Here is a 22,186-nt window from a genome sequence, read left to right on the forward strand (position 1 = left end):
GTTGATAAAAAGAGAAGTGCAACAAAGATGAGCTAAAGAATTTATTATATTACTAATTTGACAAACAGTTGTTAAATAAGGAAAAAGGAGTTTAATACCAGCATTAGAGGAACATGAGTGAAAGTTGGCTACAGACGTGCTTATTGTAGAATTTAAAACTGAAACATCATATTCGTGTTAGAGGGTCAAACTGGGTAACAAAGTTTAAAACTGAAATGTACAGAGATGGATTTCTAACAATCTTGAGAGATTATATTTTTTCAATGCCAACACAAATGTTGAATTAACTATTTAGACATTGTACCCACAGTCACTTAGTGGTCATCCTTTTGAACAAAGTTCCCATAGATTCACATGATCCTGATGAGTTAAAATACAATCATAATTGATTAACAAAAGCACCGTACAGTATTGTTTGAGTTTAGAATGCAGTGTGAATTGTCTAATATCATCCTCATCATGCCAAACATTACACAAAACTACAGTAAATAAGCCCCCCCCCCATAATGTGGTAAACACATTGCAGCATGTTCTTGGCCGAAAGGACATCTCACCATTTCCTATGTAAACTAATGAATATAAATCCCACAAGGAACATCACATCACACACAGCATAACTGTTGACCAGATTCTCTTGTGCATCCTACAAAAGGATAACTTTTAGAAATGTTAATAATAAAGATTTTAGGGGATTGTTTACATAGTTGCTCTGAAAAGACGCTGACAAAAATCCAAGTTTTGACAGCAATAGTCTAACTGACACCCATGGTGGTTGACTGGAGTAATAAGAGGAATTCAGATCAATATTGCACAATCCGTAGTAAGAATCGATAACTGCTGCAAAGTACTGTGTGAATGTTAAAGAACCATTATTTCTGGTGTCCAGCACAAAAAAACTTGAGTATTCGTAAGAGAAGCACTTATAAAGTGTACTTGCAATAAATTCACTGCAGAGCACAAAAGATGAACAAATTCATAGTATGTGCACACCCATCAAGAGATTTAAGACATGCTGAGTGAAAGCTAGAACACAAGAATACATTTCATTTCTGGCTAATTGGCTATTAAGCAAATAAAAGGCTTCAATAGTGTAAAAGACGTGTTTGCATACCAAGGTGGCACAGCATTAGTAACTCATAGGATCAGGGGCCAACTGCAAAAATGCCCTTATACATTCACATGAACATGTATTATGACTCATGACATGCTGGGAGTACATCTGTACACTTGCCAGTAGAAGTGGTTTAGGGTGTTAGGATAAAATATGAGGTAGCTCATTCCTTTGTATTCATGTTGTGCCTTTTTGAGACTTCAAATATCTGCTCATAAATGCATCTTTTTCATCCACATCACCACAGTGGATCTGGACATCCAGGCAATATCAGTTTGCAGCTTGTCCTCAATCTAAAAATCAACAGGTGCCATGCAAAAAGAGCCATTAAATAAAAGATTGTCATATTTTGGCTTGTAGTCACATCTTGAGAAATACCAGAGAGAGCGGTAGACTCTGAAATGCCAATTGTCACAAAACAAACTGTGATGGGGAACAATGAAAGAAGTATTTTAACACTAGCACCTGCATAGTTTATTCTCTTCCCAAAACATCTCTCACAACATGGTTACAAATTGTTACAAAAGGAAAAATTTTTTAAAGCAACAAATGTGTTAAAATATAACAATAAAAACAATGTTATCTGTGCAATGTTTTATTCTACAGTTTATCCAAAGCTAAAAGCCATTGTTTTTAACAGGACAAAAGTAAATCAGCAAAAATAACCTGCAAGAGAGACCAAGTCCCTGGGTGAAGCTTCTGAAGCCACAATTAAGTGGATAGTTTTAGGTGAGAGGAACCCTGTGTGATTTATGAAACATGTCTGTCGGCCCTCAAGCTACCTAGATGTGCCAAACGAGTCAGAGAGCACCAACAAACAATAGCCACCATGAATCAGACCTACAGACAGCATAAACGAAACGTTTTCTTTGAGAAAACCTCTGCGCAACTTTTGATATCACTATCCCGTTTCCCCACACAGGTCAGGCACTGGAGTGGCATGGAGTCATTGTGTAGGTAGACAGAGAGCTAGACACCATCATTGACTCCTAGCAACCCCCCGACTTACCGCTGGCCCGCAAATCTGGGTTTAAGTGTAAACTGTAGCGTTTTCCAAACCAAGTCCACGTGAAAGTATCTTTTTGTCTAACTTAATTTGTTGAATCATACGCATTTTTCATAGAATTCTGTTACATCATATAAAAGGCTCTATTTAAATTTCTTCTAAAGCAAACAACCAATGCAGGCGTCTTATTACAAGGTCCCTTAACGGTCTGCTTTTTGATGTTTGCCATCTGGGGTGGGCATAGAGGCTTCCTTTGAAGAAGAGGAATAACTGGGGACACAGCCTTACGTCCCCCCACATCTACGATGACTGCCGCCTTGCAAAAGGTACAGAGAGCAACCAGGTGAGTCTTTACATCCAGGACAGGGCCATGGAAACCTGGACAGCTCAGCTCAGTTGAGTCATCACCAGCTGGGTCACTAGGTGTCCATGCTCTCTGTGACCCTTTTTCCTGTCCCACCCCTGAACACAGAGAAATTATGCTGGATGTCAGTCTTCCAGTAGATCTCTGTCCAGATCCATGAAGGGTTCATCAATGTAGCTTGCTATGGCACAAAGAGAAGTCCTGTCTAAGCCCAGAAGTACTGACACTGTCTCCTTCCAATAGCTAAATGGGATACAGGAACTCTGAGGATGGAAACCAGAGAGGAATTAGAGCAATAAAACTACTTTAGTTGATTCCTTCTTATCCAAGTTAGCTTTAGTGTACAGGACCAGTAATGGGAAAATGTAGCTGAGCTTTATTCCTGCATGGCCACTAAATCAAACTACCTCATTCCCCTTTCACAAAAATATAGAAAATAAATGAGAACAAAGCAAAATGATGGTGTCTAAAATTCTGTTCTCATGTAGTCATTAAGGGGTACTGAATGTAGAGTAGTGAGGAAAGTAACAGGCGGCAACATAACAAATGGGAACATGTGAAAGGGATCTGAAAACTTGAAGTATGAAATATTGTTCATCAAGCAGCAGCAAATATTTAGCCATTTAGGGGCAGTGGAAAAAGTAAAAACAAGTTGTAAACAGCTTTCTAACTTTGAACCACATGCATTTCAGTAAGACCATTTTTTCTTTCAGATATACTGAGGGGGTAGATACTTTTTTTTACCCTACAGGCCTAACGGGTCCCAAAATTTGCTCTTTATAAATACAGCTTTTTTTTTAAACTTATAATATCCATTGCTCAGGTTGCCTTTGTCTTACGTTACATTGGGTTTGAATGAGCTCCAAGTTTAGCAAGAGATCCACAGAAAAAGAAACCAGGAGTGGGCAGAATGTTTTTCTTACAGAACTGTGTCTGAATCTTTTGTTCAATAGCTAATAAATGCATCATTATGGCCACCAGCTGGCCCCTGGCTATGTTTGAGGTTTGGTACTAGCAGTTAACACTGGATTTAGCAAACCGGTTTTCTTTTTCCAGCTACTTGCACACACAGTACTCTGCATAGAAATATTAGTTGACTACACATTATAGGTGACTTTTCTGGATTATTTAGAGACTTCCTGCAAAGGAAGAGGGTGTACAACAGCTTATTACCTTTCCAATATCTATACTGAACAGAGCCGTTTTTAAAGTTTTTTTTTTTTTTAACCAATATTGCATTTGTACATGTTTGTGTTCCAGGCCCCGTCACATGCACCCACACACAGCACACTGATGTAGCACCTATATCATAACAAACTTTAAAATCCTAATTTTTCTTTTCCCCATCAAGTAAAAACGTGATTTCCCTATCCCTGCCAGAAGTAAAACCACTGGACATCAACAGCAGAAACAGAAGAGATGCTCAAATTTTGCTTTCACTATGTGGCTCCTTTAAACTTTAAAATGTTTTGTCTGTAAGCAGGAAATACTGCAAGTTACTCACATTTTCCAGACAGGTACTATCTTTGTCTTTGTTGAGGTAGTGGCGCTGCCAGAAGCGCAGCAGGTTGTGGAAGTTGTTGAGCAAACAGCCAGGGTATTTTTCGGCATACTCCTTCTCCCGCAGGGCGTTGAGGTAGAAGGGCAGTTTAGCCTTTCTTCTTGAGAGCATCAAAATGACCAGACTGGTGTTTAAACAGCTTACATTCTCCTGCAAGGATAACAGGAGGGCTTGGTTTCGAAAAGAAAGAAAACAAAAGGAACTAAAGAAAGATTTAAGTGATACTTTTTACACCAGAGACTAACATTAAAGTTTAATCAAGTCTAATTGGCTTAAACTGGTTTGATGAACCAGGGATTCGTTCATTTAAGGCAGTTTCTCTGAAAATGTAACAAAATGAAACAAAACAAGACCTGTGTGAGAGTCTGTACGTTGATGATGTTGATCAATCGGAAAAGGAAGGACAGCCTGTTCTCAACTCTAGCCATGTAGGACAGAAGGCAGCACTCAGAAAGTACCTCTACCACTAGAAGAAGAGAAAAAAAAAATAAATAAAAAATAAAAAACACAGAAGGAACAAGAATTTGTGTGGACATTTAAACTGTTGAATGGAAAACAATTAGAAAACTAAACTCTGTTACAGAAACTGATTAAGATTTATGAATATTATTATGGTCACAGCCTGTCAAATGTGATATGGTTAGCCAATATATTTCAGTCAGTTTCAGATGCCCAATTGTTAAATTTTATCCCTAACACAAATCCCAAGAAATTATATTTCGTCAAAAGCAGCAAACGTGGCAAAAATGTGTAAGTACAACATCTAAATGTAAGCATTAATGAAGGCAAGTGCAAGACATCAAGCTAGGTGTGTAAATCTCCCTTTTCGGTTTACCTTTGACATCTTCAGTCTGGCTTTCAAAGCGGTCCAACGAAAGGACGATGCAGCGCACCAGCATGTTAGAATCCACCAGGGAACTGTTGATCTGTGTCAAAAATGTCTGAAACTACAGAAGAGAAAAAAAGAAAAGTGTACTATAAAGGCACAAATTGTTATTGTGCAAGGCAAACCTTTCACAATAACAAATAACGAATACCTTTTTTACAGCATGTACAATTATACCTTCTCTGGAGTGTTGACATATTTGTTGAATCTTTTGAAGGCATCAATATTGAACTTCATGAGCTCTCCCAGCAAATCAAAGTAGCTCTGTAGGACATCTCTTGATGTACAGCCACTATCTATGATGCAGAAAAGGATGTGCTGCCAGAACATATGGATGGAAGAAGACTGTGAGGGTCCACTCGTTTAAAAAGAACTCACAATCAAAAGAGATATGTGCAATGCAGACTTTTGACATTTTTGTGAAACAAAAAACAATCAGTGTTTCAGTGAGTTTTACCTCTAGTAGTCCCCTTTTAAGGAGGAACATTTGGTCTGCATAGGAGGTGGCTCCTCTAAGAAAACTTTCTACTGCCCTTGCCTGCCAGAACCTAAATACACAAGTGAAAATTATAGAAAATATAGAAGAAGCAGAGCTAAAGAGACCAATCTTAAGAAATGTTTTTTAAAATAGTGTAGTGCTTTTAGTGATATTTGACTGATATTTAAAGTATCGACATTTGTATCTCCTCTATCCTGAGATTTAGGCCTACAGGATGCTGACCTGAAGGACGAGTCTGGAGGCTCCCTCTTCATGACAGTTAGGAGGCGTGTGAGTAGACCCTTTTTCCCATCACACACTAGACTTCTGTCTGTGTTGACCAGAGCTTCCACTTCAGGGATGTTAGCCTTCATGGATATGGCACTGAGTTCATTCAGTTCCTGGCTATTCAGCAGTAGGTACTTGTTCCTGAAAATTGGCACTGTGATGTAAAAACTAATATGGTTTAAAAGTAAGACCCAACATCCAAGATAATTAAGCATCACTTACTCATGATGATCACTGAAACTCTGGAGTAGCCGTAAGAACTGGATTTTAAAGGAAATTTCCTGCATGATGAAAATAAAGACTTTTATTAGTTGTACTAAAGGTAATAAAAAAATTAAAATGAAACTTTCATAACCCAGAGACCGTTTAAAAATATAGTGCTATGTTAAAGGTTCATACTGGACTGCAGTCGCAGTTCTCATTCTGGCCATGCACAACATGATTTGAAGCAGTGTATTTCCTCCAGATTAGCTTGTCAAATAGGTTATTGAGCCCCGGGATAAGACGAAACTCAGCCAGCATCTTGTGGACCTGTTCAGAAACAGAATACAATGGTCAGTGTCAGACAAAAGTTGACTCTGCTTAGAGAAAATGGTCCAGCTTAAATCGTCAACTGTGAAGAGTGGTGTTAAGTACCTGGTTCCTCTGTCGACCCATAAGAAGGACACACAGCACATAGAGCACTTCCACTTTATACATGATCTCATGAACCATCTTCATGGACTGGGGCAGGCGATGTCTTAAAGGACTGTTGGCCAGGGAACTCTCATCTGATGACTCTGAAGGTTGGGAAAATGTCTATTTGAATCAAAGTTCACAGGAGTTAAAATGGTCAGGAACTAGCAGAACACACCTCATCTCACCTGTACTGCTTTGTTCAGCTTCCTCACTTGCCATTTGCATGAGAGCATCCAGCACTAGGGCATTGTCTAACCACGTGTACCAATCCTCCAGCTCTTGCAAGAAGTTAGCTCCTGTGGCCTCAGACACCTTTCTAGTGGCCAGTTTACACAGTCGCTCAATGAAGCCAGGGATGTTCAGCAGGGTTACTTTTGAAGAAAAAGAAAAAAAAAAAAAAAAAGGGAAGAAAGATTTTGAAATTCATATTAGTTACATACAATGAAGAATGTAAAGTTACGTTATACTGTGTTAACTGTTGGGTATGTAGTTGCCATTTTGCGATCTGTCTAGTCATGTGCTGTCCTGTGTCCTACCGTGCTCAGAATAGGTAACAGTTGTTTAAAACTGTTTAAATTTAATGAATAAAGCAAGACATGAGGAAAAGAGAACCCTGCCATCAGTTTTACAGTGGGTCTGAGCAATATCTGCTACTTCAAGTACAGTTGTAAGGCAGCACTCCCCTCCTGACTCAGTATGGCAAAAGTATTGGGTTACCATGGTGACTTTTTTGAGACTCATCACAGAAAAAACTTCCAACTCACCCACAGAAAGGCAGAGGAAATCTCACAAGATGGCACCTGGGTCTGCCCAACAGTAATTACAGCATGATGTCAACTTCACATTTTCTATACTCTGTTTGACCTCTGACGATAACGTACCCTGATTAACTTCAGCCCGTGAAGGGCTAGCATTGCGTTTCTGCTGGGCATTTTTGGCTAGCAAGGTGTGCTTGTCATCATTTCCAACATCAGGTTCTGAGATGGTGACAGACAAGATGCGGCAAAAGTTGGCCAGTTGTTGCTGGTCAAAGCTCTGTACCAGACTTGATAGGTTGGGGATGCCATCTAACTGGATCATCTCCTGAAAAAAGCAAACACAGAACCACTTACCAAACTAAAAACAGAATGCAGACATGCAACATTTACTAACTTCAAAATTAACCCTGACGAATTTAACTAGATTGACAGCTCCCTGAACAAATTTTAAGTTGGAAATAACCTAAAGAGTATATAATGTTACCAGTACATGTTTTTTTCAGTTCACAACACGACCATATACTTTTCGACCATATGACTTTTCAGATCCTTTCACTTTTGCCATGTTGAAGCCTAATACTAGAGTAGTCAGAGTACACACACTCCAAAAGATTTCCAAGAACACAGTAGCCTTAATAATTCTGAAATAGAAAAAGGTTTGGCACAACCGTGACCGTTCCAAAAACTGGTCCCCCAGCCAAACAGAGATATTGGGGGAGAAAGGCCTTAGTAACAGAGGTGACCAAGAACCCAATGGTCACTCTGCCCATGAAACCAAGATCAAACCTTTTGGCCTCAATTTTAATCATTATGTCTGTTGGAGAAAAGGCAACGCTCTTCACCTGCCCAAAAACATCCCTAAAGTGAAACGTGGTGGTGGAAGCATCATGCTGTAGGGGTTTTTTAGCACCAGAGACCGGAAAACTGGTCAGGGTGGAGGGAAAGCTGAATGGAATAAAGCACAGATGTCCTCAAGGAAAATCTGTTGAACAGCGATCAGGACGTCAGACTGGTCCGAAGGTTCACCTTCCAACAACAATCCTAAGCATAAAGCCAAGATGACACAGAAGTGGCTTAGGGACAACTTTGTCAATGTCCTAGAACGTCCCGGCCAAAGCCCTGATTTAAACCCTTTTGAACATCTCAAGAGACCTGAAAACGGCCGTCCACTAACAGTTCCCATCCAACCTGACAGAGCGTGAGGATTTGCAAAGAAGAATCGCTTAAATTTCTCCAATCCAAGTGTGCAAAGTTTTTATGCAAGATTTTTGGGGCCACCTCTTGTTCTCCCATTTCTGGTACTGAATTCCTTACAACAAATGTAATTTACTTTAAAGCAAAATTATGCTAAATAATGGTTTTGCAAGGTACAATTGCTATTGAAAGACATGGTTGTTGAGGTAAAGAATAAGCTACAATTACGTCTCAAAGCATCAAGGCATCAAAAACACAGGGTGGAACAGTCTGACTTAAAATATTTAGCAATAACCAAAAATCACAAATATTTAGTCTAGTTTTACAATCATGTAAAAAAAGTCATAATAAAGAACAAATCAAAGACAAAAACATGTTTTAAATTGTAACTTAATATCAGAGATTCAAGCAGAGCATAACAAGGATGAGACAAATTTAGAAGCTAAAATTAGGTGAGTCATTACACGAACAACAGAAAATGCAATATATTTCTCTGCAGAGTAAAGATAAGTTATTATTTAAACAAATTAAGATTAATTCATTTGAGAGATTTAAAACAAACTGTAGCAGTTTATAGATCGCTGGCCTCCCAAATGCCATTACTTAAAGTGGATTTATAGCCATTTCAACTCTTGAACCAACAGGGCCAAAGCAAAGTTTAATAGTCATGCTTAGATATTAAATCGAAGTATAACATTTACCTTTTTGACTCCAAGAATATCTTCAATTAGGGTAGCAGTCTGTAGGAAGGTCTTTTTGTTGGTCATCAGGGTAAAGAGAAACAAAACAAAATCATCTCTTGCTGCCAGACTTTTTGTGACCCTCTCAGTCTGTGAATTAAAAACAAAATAAGAAAATTCAAATCATGCCCATTCCTGTCTGTAGAAATGTTCCTTTTTGGAGACAATAAACCGGTTAGAACCAAATGCAGGGAAACCAGATCTAGTTATAGTAATGTGCTGAAATGAAGCAAGATATGATGCTTCTCTGACCTTTCTGATAAACACAAAATGTAAAAAAAACACTTACACATATACAACAGTTGTAGAGCACACTAAGGCAGTCCTTGACCAAGTCATCATTCACTGTTGTGACAGATACAGAGTCTGATTATCACAGCATGTCATGAAATGTAGGTAAAACATATTTATGTAAATACACAAACATCTTAATAAAAGCACATATGTACAGATGTAATATTAGCCCTACTTACATTTAGGTTTTTTCTTCTGCATAGTTAATGTGGGCATCATCAGGATCTCCACAAGCAGCTTAAAGTAACAGGAAAATGGGGATTAAATTTTTATTCAGCAGTGTCTCATTGCAAATATTTGTACACACAGACCAACTGATTATCTAGAGGTGAAAAGATTCAGTTCTCTTATTCAATGAGAGCATCAAGCAACAGCAATTTCAAACTTACGTTGACTCCACCAAAAAGATCAAAGTTACACGTGTTGGGAAAGTTGGATTCCTGAACAGTCTTCCTGTCCTCAGTGACAAAAGACATTGCCTCCATGGAGAGCTGTGATGATAATACCTGACAAAAACCATTGTTCAGATGTAATGTACGTCACCAAGTCTCCAAAATAAAGCATTCTACAACAAGTGGCTAAAAGCTGTAATTCACAACCTCACTGTTTGATGGACTAGTGCTATCTGACTACCTTTAGAAAGCTGTGGGCATTAGAGAGATCACTGTTGGGATGGCTGCTCTCATAGAGCTTCTGCAGCAGAGTAGGGATGCCTTGCCACTTGGCCTGTTTGTCTTTTTCCTGGAGCAGGCCTCTTGGGAGCTATGACGCACAAACAGAGGCAAACTTAAACAGTGCAAAATATGAGAAAAAAAAAAGTATACTGTCAGATTCCAAAACAAAGAACAGAAACTAAAAGCAACACTAGCAGATTCATTATAGTTTTTATTTTATCATAACAAAAACCACAGGACAAAAAAGATCCTGACCTGGTTTATAATCAAAAAAGTCAAAAATGTATGACGGAGCACGCTAGGTTCTGGAGAATTTGAAAGTTGACCCTTAGAGTCATCTAATCAAGGTAAGCTAAGATGTGTGCCTGCCCCCACCGAATTTCAATTGAATATCGCAGGATATTCTGAATTGAGCTTTTTAGAACGATCACAGGATAACATTTTTCATTTATTTCTAATAATTTTACAGTTAATGTGCTAATATTTTCTGTTTCTAAAAATAAAGGGCTGTGACCGCAACATGACTAAGTGGCTCTCAGCAGTAGGAGATACAATCTGCATTCTCACCTAAAACAAATACGCTTTATCATTCAGCAAGGTGGATTATTTTGCAAATTGTGGGCTATGTAATTTCTTCTAGATCAATGATTAATATAACCATCCTAATTCTTCTCTTGCCATTTAGCAATAACCAAAATAAAATGTACTAGCTTTAAGCTGTGAAAACCAGTTGGACTAAAACTCACTGAAGACGACAAACATTGGCTATTTTCATTCAAATACTTTATGATCTTTGTAGATTCCACAACAGGTTCTGCATCAGAAGTGGTTCACCCCAAAACCAACTGACAAATTAATCTGTAATTACTTTAATTTTGAAAAAGAGAACACTAACAACCGCCATAGATCTGTAAGCACGAAAAACTGTCCCTATGGTTTACAGTAATTACAGTCGTGTAAGTATTGATCTACTTTATATTAGCTAAAATAATGTATTAGTATTTCCTCTCAAAGCAAGCAGATTCAAGTAGGAGATGAAGTAACCCATTTCATTATTTTGAGCTGCAAGGTTTCACCAATAAGCAAAACTGACTTAAATTACTGTTTACATGCCAGCAAAGAATGAAGATAAATATATATATAAAAAGGCACTTGATTAAATGCCTCAGATGTTTAAAGTGAGTGTCCAGAGAAGAAAGTGAAGCAGAAACAGGGTGGCTATGTGTCTGGGATAATGCAACGTCAATGAGCCTAAACACTCTACAAAATCCAAAGCTAACGTGAACAACAAGAACTAAAAACAAACAAATGCTCTCCGATGTTATAACTGCCATCTAAATGTTGCCAACGTTAACTTGTTCAAACAGCTGTTGTGGCGTATCCATTTATGGGAACGATAGTTATTGTGGTTAGTGTGTCGTTACGTAATCCCTTTAGCTGTTCAGCTGGCTTAGCCAGCTAGCTGATGTTATCAAATAGCTAACATTAAAGTTAGTTTAATGTGTGACTTAGGCGCTTGCAGTGTAGAAATACAGGCTCTTTAGTAAGACGCACGTAAAACAGGAACATTAGTATTCAACTGAACGCCTAGTAAGAGTCATTTTATATCGTAGTTAACCTGGATCGTTATGCTAAGCTAACGTGGAGCTAACAACAAAAGACCCACTTGAAGCGGAGCTTGTTTCATTCCCTTTTTGTTGCGCTGGTGTGATTTAGCTTATAAGGCAAGTAAACCACATTATCCAGAAGTCAACATCGCCAACGATTAACATATGCGCTTTGACAAACACTCTGTAATGCCGTAGCTAGATGTAAAGGGCTGCAACGTAACATCTCCAGTCAAGTCTCCAGGACAACGTCTTCACGTTCAGGCTGAATTCCAAGCGCGAGTCCCTGGTCTCGGGCGACCAAGTTTCGGCTGTCTTTCATACCGAAACATACGTCGTCTCTCTTACCTGTGTGCCTCGACTGAAACCATGGCCAGTAATTTTACTGGCGGTTAACTTTGTGACAAAATTGCTGTTGCAATTTCTTCGTTTTCCTCCAGTACAAGGGGACTCGGACCCCAGAAGCGTCGCCATTATTTGTTCTTCCTGAATTGAAGTGCTCAGGCAGGAAGTGAAGGGCTTAGATGAGTTACTGAAGGTAAGCGGCATCTACCGGCAGAGAAGCACAGCCTGCAACAATTAAGCGGCTCCAATCACCTGGACGTTTGACATTATTGTTAATCACGATGACATATATGATTATACCACGAAATAAAGGCCACACTCCGCTGTGTTAATGTGGTTAGGTGTCACTTATGTGTTGCTCATTTATCACATAGTTAACACACTTTATTGTCTTTGTGCACTCAACATAAACATCATAAAAATCACATTACAATAATGTGTATATATATTACATTCAAATATATCGCGTTCAAGTTCATTTATAAATTAAGAGATACATTCAATTTTTGAAAACATGAGCACAAATGGCTCAATGACTCACAGATCTACTGTGTGCTTCCTGTTACAAAACAACAACAACAAAAAAACAGCATCTAGTTGATATATAGTATGTCACAACTCCATGCATTGTAGTGTCTCAGCCCTCCTAGTCACACTGAGGTTGTTCAAAGACTACATTTGTTCATGCACGTGACCACTTCAAGCGGCTCGCCCAAACTGCAGATGAGGTAGGACAGTGATCGACTTCTCTCTATTAGTTTGACTTTATTCTTTCCAGCTCATCCTCTGACTCTCTTCAAGTGTCCCAGCTGTGATCACTGCCCTCTGTCATTTGGAGGTAGGAGCTGATGGCTTCTCTCAGCCCCTCGCTCACCAGAGAGTTGTCTGACTCAGTTCTTTTCTTCCTGAAAATCATTGACCTGGAGGAGACAGAAAAGGATTTTAGGAAAATGATCACAGTATTGTTTTTTTTTTATTTAAAGTGCAACATTGCATGTTTGCATGGGTGTTCTTACTGGTGTACAAACATGGATGGGAGTTCCACTGTATTAAATAATTATAAACTCTTTTTAGGCGCCATGTTTCAACCTTTATTTCTAATGGATGAACAGTAGTGCTCATTTCCAAGAACATCCAGTCCTACACTCACACAGTTACACATTAACTGACAGGCGCCCAGTGCGACCACATTATATTCTGTCGGCACTGTGTACACACTCTCCTCACTCAGTTTACTCTACACTGATTGACAATTATTCTATAGTTGAAACAACATCTTTCCGACACTGTGTCACTGAGTAAATGATGGGCTCCAGCCTAACTTAGGATTGATTGTGTTATCTTTAACCAGAACACCACTAATGGCTCATGCACCACTCTAGGCCAAATGCTAGCGACATCTTGTGGCAGTCGTCAGTAGAAACAAATCGAGAAGAAGTCTGCCACACCTGCTGATATCCTTCCAGTTGACGGTAGGCCTCCTGATTGCTGTGGGTGTAGGCCTGGCCTCACTAGCATTGTCCAAACCGTGGATGAAGCAAGGCACTGTCAGCCGACAGGTCAGTCCATCTACACGCTCTGCAAAAAGAAGAGACATTATAATATTGCTAATTCAGAGTTTGGTGAACTTAGGTGAGAAAACAGGGTTACATCCTCAGTACTAACCTGAATAGTGATCCACCAGGTGATGCAAGGAGGGGAAGGTGAGTCCTGGAGATATGTAGACCCAGCCATTTTGGAGGAGGGTGATGCGGTAGTGCTTCACAGAGTCCATGTAGGAGGCATTGGTTCTCTTCAGGACAGAAAGGGAATAACAATCTAAAGGTAGAAACAGCACAGAGACACAGCAGTGAAACTACAGCTCTTAGGTACTAACACTTGAATGTCATGTAGCCCTGTACGTTATTATGTTTAAATCATAATTCCAGCTAAGTAAAGCCAAATTAACCCACTCCAATAATTGATAGAGCATTCTTTTAGAAACAATAAACATTATGTTGCTCCACTAACACCATCCTGACATTATGTTTTAGGCTAAGTTTATTTTATTTATTCATTTTTAAGAAACAACAATGAAACAAAAAATAACCCTCTAACCTCTGTTTGTCTCTGACTCTCGGATCAGAAATGCTCCAGTCTGGTTATTAGGTTGCATCAGCAGCTCAACTGCTTTGTACCTGCTGATTCCTGTGAACAGCCACCTGAAGAGAGTGCACAGGAGACATTTAGACTGGTGGGACAATAGAACAGACAAAAACATTTATTTTGTTCTCATTTTTAGCTTATGAAACTCTACTGGAACATTATCAGAATACATTCCCCGCTGGAGGAGGATTGAAACTACAGGAGGCAGAGTTTGACGTCTTGTTCCAAACTGTCTTCACTGAGGAAAAGTACACCTACACAGAGACCCCTCCCACCTAGGAGGGAACTCCCCTCTCTTTTATTTCACTCCTCCGCTTTCTCTCACATAGAATTCTAAGAAAGACATCTTAACATGTTTTCTCATGACAAGAATGTACCTGTTTGTCACCGTTGCAGTATAGGTGCTTGGAATGTAGCTCTCGTGGCCTGTGGTTGTGGATCTCACCATCATGAAATCACCATCGCTGTTGAAAAGAAAAGAGCATTTGTGCTTAACTGTATATGTATAGATTAAAACAAGCTTAAATGTGAAACATTATAAGCTTGATAACATACTCTGATAGGGTGGTAAGTCTTTCCCCAATACGCATTCTCAATTCTGTGCGACCAAAGGATGGGTAGTTGTAGAGGGATACAATTATGCTTTCTTGGGGGGCTGCAGAAAGAAAGAAGGCGATGAATAAAATAACACAGGTTTGATTTGTTACACTTTTCTTAATTTCATTGTGTGTGACAATGTCTTGGGGATTGAACCTACATGGTGATGCAGGTTCAGAGGAATTTTCAAGGATGTTCAGGTTCGATTGGCATCTGAAGGGGCAGTTGCCCATCTTCTTTGGTGGTTAATTGCTGATTTGAAATTGTTCTGTGGCTGAAAGAGATTGACAGAGCAAAAAGTTGAGTTAAAAAGTGTTCTTAAGCCCTTTTAATAACATATTCATAAATTATTCTCATAGTTTTCATGTTATGGCATCTCTCTGGAGCTGCATGGTATTTTATAACCAGGCAACCATGTCTGTGTGATACAGGAAGGCGCTTAACCACAACAAGAGACAGTGATATCCTGTGTTATTTTTCCATGCAACCTGTTTGTGAGGATTAAAGTCTAATTCATATTAGAGACATGCATTAAAATAATAGAGGATTTTATCCCAATGATGCAAGAAAATTTTTTATAATATCTTAAACTGTCTAAAACACATTGTAAACTGTTATTTATTTTTTTGCAAAGAGAAAATAGTTGATATTTTAAATATTGCAAGTGATCAGGCAGTAAGTTTGCTGTTATTCATTGGGTTATAGTCAGACCATTCAATAGGAAGAAAAATATTCAACGAAATATTCAAAGAAAGCATCGGTGCAAAAGGATACTCACCTCCTATAGTATCGGTATTAACAAAAACTTCTTCAAAAATTATATTCTCCAAAAGTAGTGAGATCCAAAAGTAGCTAGATCTTTCTAAAAACAACTTGTATTTTCCAAGTGTTCTTGAGAAGAATTGGTTGTCTGCTTCTCAGGCCCGCTGATCAATCAGAATGACTGTGTCCCCTCCTTTTTTCAGTTCTCATGAAGATTGCTGTTTTTGCAGCTGTTTAGAGTGGGGGCTGACTATAGAGACGAGGCTTCCTGCATGCTCTTTATGTATGTTACCCTGCTGCAGCTTCCTGTGACGCTCAAGACCTTGACATCCTGACTCTGACTAGATTTCTCTATCTCTCTGATGCACGCTATTTTCAAGTGGATCTTATTGTGCATCACTTGTTTACGGAATAAAGTATGTCAACGTAACAAGTTCACACACATACATGAAGATATCTTTCATATCTCTGCGGTGGGAAATGGAGGGTTAAAGTAGTGACATAAAACCACAGTGACAGTGTAAATAGGCTTATACTGGACAAAACTACATTTATCTGCCTTTAGATTTTTGAGTTGAATTATGATTTCTGGTCAGTGGAAACACTGACACATTGACAAACATTAGCCCAGTTCATTTTTGAAATTCGCTTATTCTCAGTTATGTTAAAATGCTAAAATTTATGTTGCTCACCTGCCTACCTCTGCTCTGATTTATCAGCAATCACAAGTTTATCCATCTTGCTGACCCAAAGAGGTTATTCTGGGCAGTAATGGTACAATATGACTTGCAAAAAAGCCTTTTGTGCACATAAGTAGGTCTGTAAAATTGTGTAAAAGAAAATTACTAATCAACCATTTATTTGCTAGGATGGCTGATTTGACTTGATGGTTCAGTCTCCGTTCATGCTCACAGAGGCTGGACTTGGACATACCCACACCTAGACACAGACGTTTAATAGCTACTCTAATACAAATCTTTAACAAGATGTTCGTCATATTTCTTCTAGAAAAAGAAACAGCTTTGCTGTGAATGGAAAATCTAACAGCAGCTGTACCAGAAGAGATCAGATTTGTGCTGAATCATCCAGACTTGCCTGTACATTTTATATCAGGAATTCAATCATTCCACAACACAGTGGAATATCTTTCTCAAATGGTTTTCTCAATGTGATAAATATTACATATTTATATAAATATCTGATATTTATAGATCAGATTTATCAGTTTTTCATGGTTAATTTTTTTAGGATTAAAATGAATACATGAGTGCATCATTTTAAATTGTTAAGACCTTAGTGAACAGAGGGACAATACAAAACCCCACATAGTGCAGTTTTATAGAAAGGGTTATCTCAATATTAACACTGGTTAACAGACTTGTTGCATTGTAATTTTACAAACCCAATGCATGAAGCATGAAGTGAGAGGTTGTATTGAAATGCCTCACAGTGACGCAAACAGAATAATTTAAAAAAGCATGAGCATGTGATCTGGACATCAGATTACCATTTAGCACACGTCCTGTGACATTGAGTACATCATCTTGGTTTTCAGTCTTCTTTGTCTTTACAGAGCAGCTGATAGATGTTGTTCTTTTAATATGCTAAATATAGACGTTCTCATCTCTGACAACAACACTTATGACAGGTTGAGGAAATAAGAACAAGTGTGGTTGGAAACTAAGTCACCACACTCACCTCACTTTTCCACTAACAGACGAGGATGACTACATACAATATGAACTTTCTCTATCGACATTAATAAAAATATTCATTGCGCGCTTGTCTGGCAAAATTATCGCTAACATAATGATAAACACAACATACATATTCTCATGTTGACGCTTTATTAAGTAGTAAAATAAATGAGTCGAATCAGCAGACGTGAGAAGCACCACAGAGGCCCTCAGCAAAAGGGCTCACACTTTTCACACCAGAATCCACTTGATAAAGCTTGTTCAAACATTATAATGTATTTAGCTGAACAAAACATTAACACAGAGAGAAAAGCAGATGTAAGTTCACTTACAAAAAAAAAAAAAAAAACACTATGTGATGTTACAAGTGACATTTTTCAAGTTGAAAAGCTGCTCTCTCACCTACACTTTTATTAATTTTTACTTTGTGTGCTATGTTACGGAGTGATTGGTCCATGTTCCAATGGCCTCTGACTGCTACGCTACTTCTGCAGCTACACTAGGTTCTGTGTTCCCTCTACACACTTTGCAATGAATCTGCATTGCAGCTAGTCTGAGAATAAAAAGCAGACACAAGCAGAATGACATATTGAATAAACACGTTTAGAGTCCACAACAGAAGTGATCAGTTGGAAAAGTTACAATGAATACATGGTGGATTTCTACAATGCATGTGAAGACATTAAAAACTAAAATTATATGAGTAAAAAATAAATATAAGGGTATATAATAATTATATATTAATTCCATATTAATAGAATTAGTATATAATTATTATATATATAAAATAATTGAGGTTTGACAGTTGAGTTGACATGTGAATATACAACACATACAATGTAGTTATGGTTTCTGGTAGGAATGTGACTTCAATATAATATTTAATAATATGCATCTGTTAATATATGTATTACATCCTCTTTTCTAATCACATAGTTCAGTAAAGGTCCTCCTAGTGCTGAGTTACCTAGGAGCAGGATAAGAGACAGATAGGGAGAGAGAAAGAGAAGGTGGGGTAGAGGCTTAGCAGGAGACCTCCATGGTCTGGGGTCGGGCTTGGCTGTCCAGGGCTGCAGTGCCGCTGCCCTCCAGCAGGCTGTTGAAGTTGTTGCGGCTGCGGGTGCTGTCCACAGAGGTTATGCTGGAAGAGGAGGTGGTGCGTGAGCGAGCCAGACGAGTCATTCCTGCTGATGGCACTGAAACAGAGAAATGCATTAATATTCCAGTCACACAGTGTCACAGAGTCAGTGCAGTGTGGGAACATTTACACAGCTGAATACAACAACAACAACAACAAAAGTGCTTACCATGCAACCAAATCTCAAGCATGGAGACTAAATGAATAAAAAAATTAATGCGTGAAAGAAAAGTATTCCATGTGTTCACTGAAGAAAACAAGGAAAGTAATACAGAAGCAGAATACAGCATTTGCAATCCAACTGACATGAAGCAACACCAGCAGGTCATGCAAGAAAATGGGACAGTTAATACAGAATCCATACTAATGGGAAAAACCGAACTTGTACAGGAAAATGAATGTGTGTCAAAGTATGCAAAATATTCTCACTGCGTTTGATACAGTGTGTCCACAACACTGCTGTTGAAAACCAACAATAAATTGTGCTCCCAGGAGAACTTTTGCATATATGGACATTCATCTACACTGTAGAGTGTTACGAGGACATTGTGTTCAAAGCCATGTACTCTGGCAGCTGCTTAACAACCCAGTACCTGATTCGTTGCTCAGGTGACTGAGAAGAACGTAGGGAACTGTAAGCAATGATTAAAAAAGGAAAGAAATAGGCACAAATGTTGAAAAAGTAGTTCTTATGTGGCTTTATCCCACTTCATTTAATCTCAGAATCAAACTGAGGCTTTTTTTGCAGCTTGGTGGTTGGTAGTTGAAGTGGCTACATGCTATTAAAAACCATGGCATATGTGCAAACTTTATTCCTGAATTCCTTGGCTGTTTCTCTTTTACATTTCACACTCTGGCAATGTGTTAATGAGGTAAAATCAGCTTTCAGAAACATGCTAGGGTGTAACATTTTCCACACATTCTCTGTGTGAAAATACCCTTTTTAATCTTTTTTAATCCTGCTGTGGCATTTACCCAACGGGGGACTCGGTGGCCTTTAAAGCAACACTGAGGCAGTGACATAGTAGCCACACCAGAGGGTGCCTCCCACGGTGAAGGGTTTGGGAACAAAGGAGAATTAGTATTACAGAAAAAAACATTCTGACAGGTGTCATCTGTGTGGCTTGAGCAAACAATCATACATAAACAAAACTGATTCTTAAAAGAAAATTATTTTCAGCATTCTGCATATCTCCACCGTCATTATACACACTACCTCACCATTACCAGACTGATAAAAAAAACGAAAACATTTATGCATTACTGGTTGTGGTCTGAACCTCAAAAACTGGAATAAAAAGAGCACATAGAAAACTGACATAAACAAAATGATAGAAATAACATTTGTTGCTGCACACATGTCAACAGGAAACTTGATAAAGGAGACAGGCCAAGCTTGACCACAAACACGTTCGCTCAAAAAGGTGACGTCCACAAACAGTTTGTAGACACTCAGTACTGAGTCAGCCAGTTGAAACCAGCTTCAATACATGTTGAGATATTTATACTCTTAAGTAAAAGACACATGAGCATGTTTACTTACTGTAGCCCATGCCTTGAACAAAGTACTTGAAGGCCTCAGCAAGTTTCCCTGGCTGTGAAAAGATAAAGGATAAAGTTAGAAGATTTAGATGAAAAAGGTGATGGCAAATAGATGGCATGCAGTCGTGTCTCAAAAAAACAAAAAAACTATTCACCTGCACAACCTGGGGCAAGCCTCCACAATCAGCCATCTGAGAAAACAACAGTCTCATTAATAAACTTTTTATACGGTGAAAAGTTAATATTACATGAAAATGTATGATACATTAACACCATACATTTTATTGGACAAAAACATTACCTTTAGCAGTGTCGTCTTGGTTGGATTTAACCTGGAATTGCATTCCACCTGAAATCAGAGAGTAGTTTTTACTGAGCTCAAAAAGAAGAAATGAAAGCAGCTGCTTTTTTTCCTGAACAAGTCTTTCCCAACACGTCTTAAGTTATTGAGATATACTCACCACAGCCTCCACAGCAGGCGATGTGTCACCAACCACCAGTAATGCAGAGCACCTGAGTAAGTATAATAAGTGTCAAATCATGTCAAACATGTACTCAAGACAAAATTTGGGACATCCTAGTCTCAAAGCTTACGTTAGTGTGCTGACTGTGTCCTCATTCAGACCTACGATTGGCCGCTCGATCTCCAGGTCCCGACGACTAGCGCAGAAAAATAAATAATGATTATTTAGAGGAGCTGGAACAATGTGATCAATAAAATGTTTAGTGACTTGGCAAAAATATTAATATTTTTATTAGTGCATCTTACGATATTATAGGTGCATCAAATAAATATTATATACCTATTCATTGTTTGTAACCGATTATTCAATTCTATTATATTATCTAGGGGGGCCTGGGGGCTCATTGCTAGAGCATTGGGTTGAGATACAGAAGGAACGCAGGTTTCACATCCGTCAGCAAGGGCCACCTTGGTGGCAGTCCCGAGCCTGGATAAAATGGGGGGGGTTGCGGCAGGAAGGGCATCCAGTATAAAAACACACGCCAAATCAACGTGCGGAACACATTCCGACCCCTGAAGGGACAAGCCGAAAGCCGTTGATCTTTTGATATTACATTATTACAAATATCTAAATTAAATACTGTATCCTACTATTGGTAGGAGCCACAGAAGAGGGCCAGGTTGTCCTGGTTGATGTCTTGGGCAATGTGAAGACGGTAGGTCTGGATCAGCTCCTGGTTGTCTGTCAGTTCGTCCTGATACACAGAAAAGAATTGACGTGATTCACAGTTAATGAAGAAGAGCCACACTCTACACAAAAGTGCATGTACATAGCATGTGTTAGATATAAATTAAAGAAAGCTGTTTAAATTTGCAGATGTCATTCAGACAGCCTGTAGGATCTCTACATGCAGCATGTCTGTTATTAAACTGAGTCTGTAATCTACACGTCATTATCTAGCAGTCACTGTATCCAGAAAGACAGAATAATTAGTTTGTCTTTAATAAGAACAAGATGAGTTACAGGTATCAGGGGAAATTTAGAGAAACCTCGTGAGGTGCAGTTGCTCATTGCCATCAATGAAAAAGGTCAACAACAGCACAAGGTGAGTAATACTGCAGTGCAATTGAAACTCACAGTGCTGAAGTGGTGAGCCATGACGATATCCACCAAATTACTGGTCCATCCAGACAGCTACACACGGGAGGAAAACAACAGGTCAACTCAAAGCACAGACTTTTATTAATTAGTCAGGAACATTGTTGTTATGGCAGTACTGGTCTGCCAATGTCTACATGTGGTGTATGTATCGCCAAAATTAAAAAGAAAGCAAACACCGAGAAACCATGTTAAATATTAAGTAATCGTGAAAGAGTGGGTTGCCTCCTGCCTGGCAGGTTGGAGGCAACCCACTCTTTCATGAGAAGAGACGAATGAGAAGACGAAAAGAGGAGTTTTAGAGATGTAGTGAGAGAGGACATGAAGTTAGTTTGTGTGAGAGAAGAAGATGCAGAGGACAGGATTAGATGGAGGAAGATGATTCACTGTGGCGACCCCTGAAAGGGAACAGCCGAAAGGAAAAGAAGAAGAACAAGTCCCATGATTCAGCTTCAGCTTGATGCATCTCAAATCCATATGTTTCTCTCTCTCTCTGTGTCTGTCTCTCTGAAAACCATAACAGAATATCATAACATATTATAACAGAAACCAGTTGAGTGCACTGATTTTACTCTTTGTGTAGAACATGTGTTTTCCCTCTACAATCTACAATGTGTACAAGAATGTATAGTACACAGTATTTTCATGAACCTGTTGAGTGTTGCGACACATCCTGTACTTTACTTGATTCCATTGTTT

At 38.8% G+C, this 22,186-nt stretch overlaps 3 protein-coding genes across 6 annotated transcripts in view; all 3 read right to left on the minus strand.

Moving 5' to 3' along the window:
* Positions 1-27: 27 nt before the first annotated feature.
* Positions 28-12,157, minus strand: trpc4apa (transient receptor potential cation channel, subfamily C, member 4 associated protein a). Of its 2 annotated transcripts, none has more exons than XM_067504957.1 (18): positions 11,988-12,157; positions 9,992-10,120; positions 9,748-9,864; positions 9,538-9,595; positions 9,354-9,409; positions 9,026-9,154; positions 7,254-7,455; positions 6,589-6,743; positions 6,331-6,492; positions 6,094-6,225; positions 5,917-5,975; positions 5,650-5,835; positions 5,386-5,476; positions 5,106-5,246; positions 4,878-4,989; positions 4,396-4,508; positions 3,986-4,192; positions 28-2,744 (listed from the first exon to the last, which is right to left on the minus strand). In XM_067504957.1, exons 1-18 carry the CDS (start codon positions 12,111-12,113, stop codon positions 2,607-2,609), a joined length of 2,313 nt encoding a protein of 770 aa, XP_067361058.1. In that variant the 5' UTR covers positions 12,114-12,157; the 3' UTR covers positions 28-2,606. The 2 variants fall into 2 exon arrangements, with proteins under 2 accessions (XP_067361058.1, XP_067361057.1); XM_067504956.1 differs by having other exon boundaries at positions 6,331-6,473; positions 6,558-6,743; positions 11,988-12,156.
* Positions 12,158-12,299: 142 nt separating this feature from the next.
* sla2a (Src like adaptor 2a) lies at positions 12,300-15,755 on the minus strand. The gene is made up of 8 exons (XM_067504962.1): positions 15,505-15,755; positions 14,887-15,000; positions 14,685-14,784; positions 14,507-14,593; positions 14,082-14,185; positions 13,650-13,802; positions 13,433-13,562; positions 12,300-12,904 (listed from the first exon to the last, which is right to left on the minus strand). Exons 2-8 carry the CDS (start codon positions 14,957-14,959, stop codon positions 12,781-12,783), a joined length of 771 nt encoding a protein of 256 aa, XP_067361063.1. The 5' UTR covers positions 14,960-15,000; positions 15,505-15,755; the 3' UTR covers positions 12,300-12,780.
* Positions 15,756-17,316: 1,561 nt separating this feature from the next.
* Positions 17,317-22,186, minus strand: part of ndrg3a (ndrg family member 3a) — a 29,918-nt gene continuing 25,048 nt past the window's right edge. For 2 of the 3 annotated variants that reach the window (XM_067504959.1, XM_067504961.1), the window contains 9 exons: positions 21,467-21,523; positions 20,980-21,083; positions 20,460-20,525; positions 20,327-20,378; positions 20,167-20,214; positions 20,021-20,056; positions 19,867-19,918; positions 18,917-18,955; positions 17,317-18,381 (listed from right to left, as the gene is read on the minus strand). In XM_067504959.1, the coding sequence (XP_067361060.1) occupies positions 18,209-18,381; positions 18,917-18,955; positions 19,867-19,918; positions 20,021-20,056; positions 20,167-20,214; positions 20,327-20,378; positions 20,460-20,525; positions 20,980-21,083; positions 21,467-21,523 (627 nt within the window). In that variant the 3' untranslated portion in view covers positions 17,317-18,208. The remainder of the gene's footprint in view (positions 18,382-18,916; positions 18,956-19,866; positions 19,919-20,020; positions 20,057-20,166; positions 20,215-20,326; positions 20,379-20,459; positions 20,526-20,979; positions 21,084-21,466; positions 21,524-22,186) is intronic. The other variant, XM_067504960.1, reaches the window with a different exon arrangement.

This window comes from Channa argus, chromosome 5 (assembly GCF_033026475.1).
Source record: "Channa argus isolate prfri chromosome 5, Channa argus male v1.0, whole genome shotgun sequence".
NCBI lineage: Eukaryota > Metazoa > Chordata > Actinopteri > Anabantiformes > Channidae > Channa > Channa argus.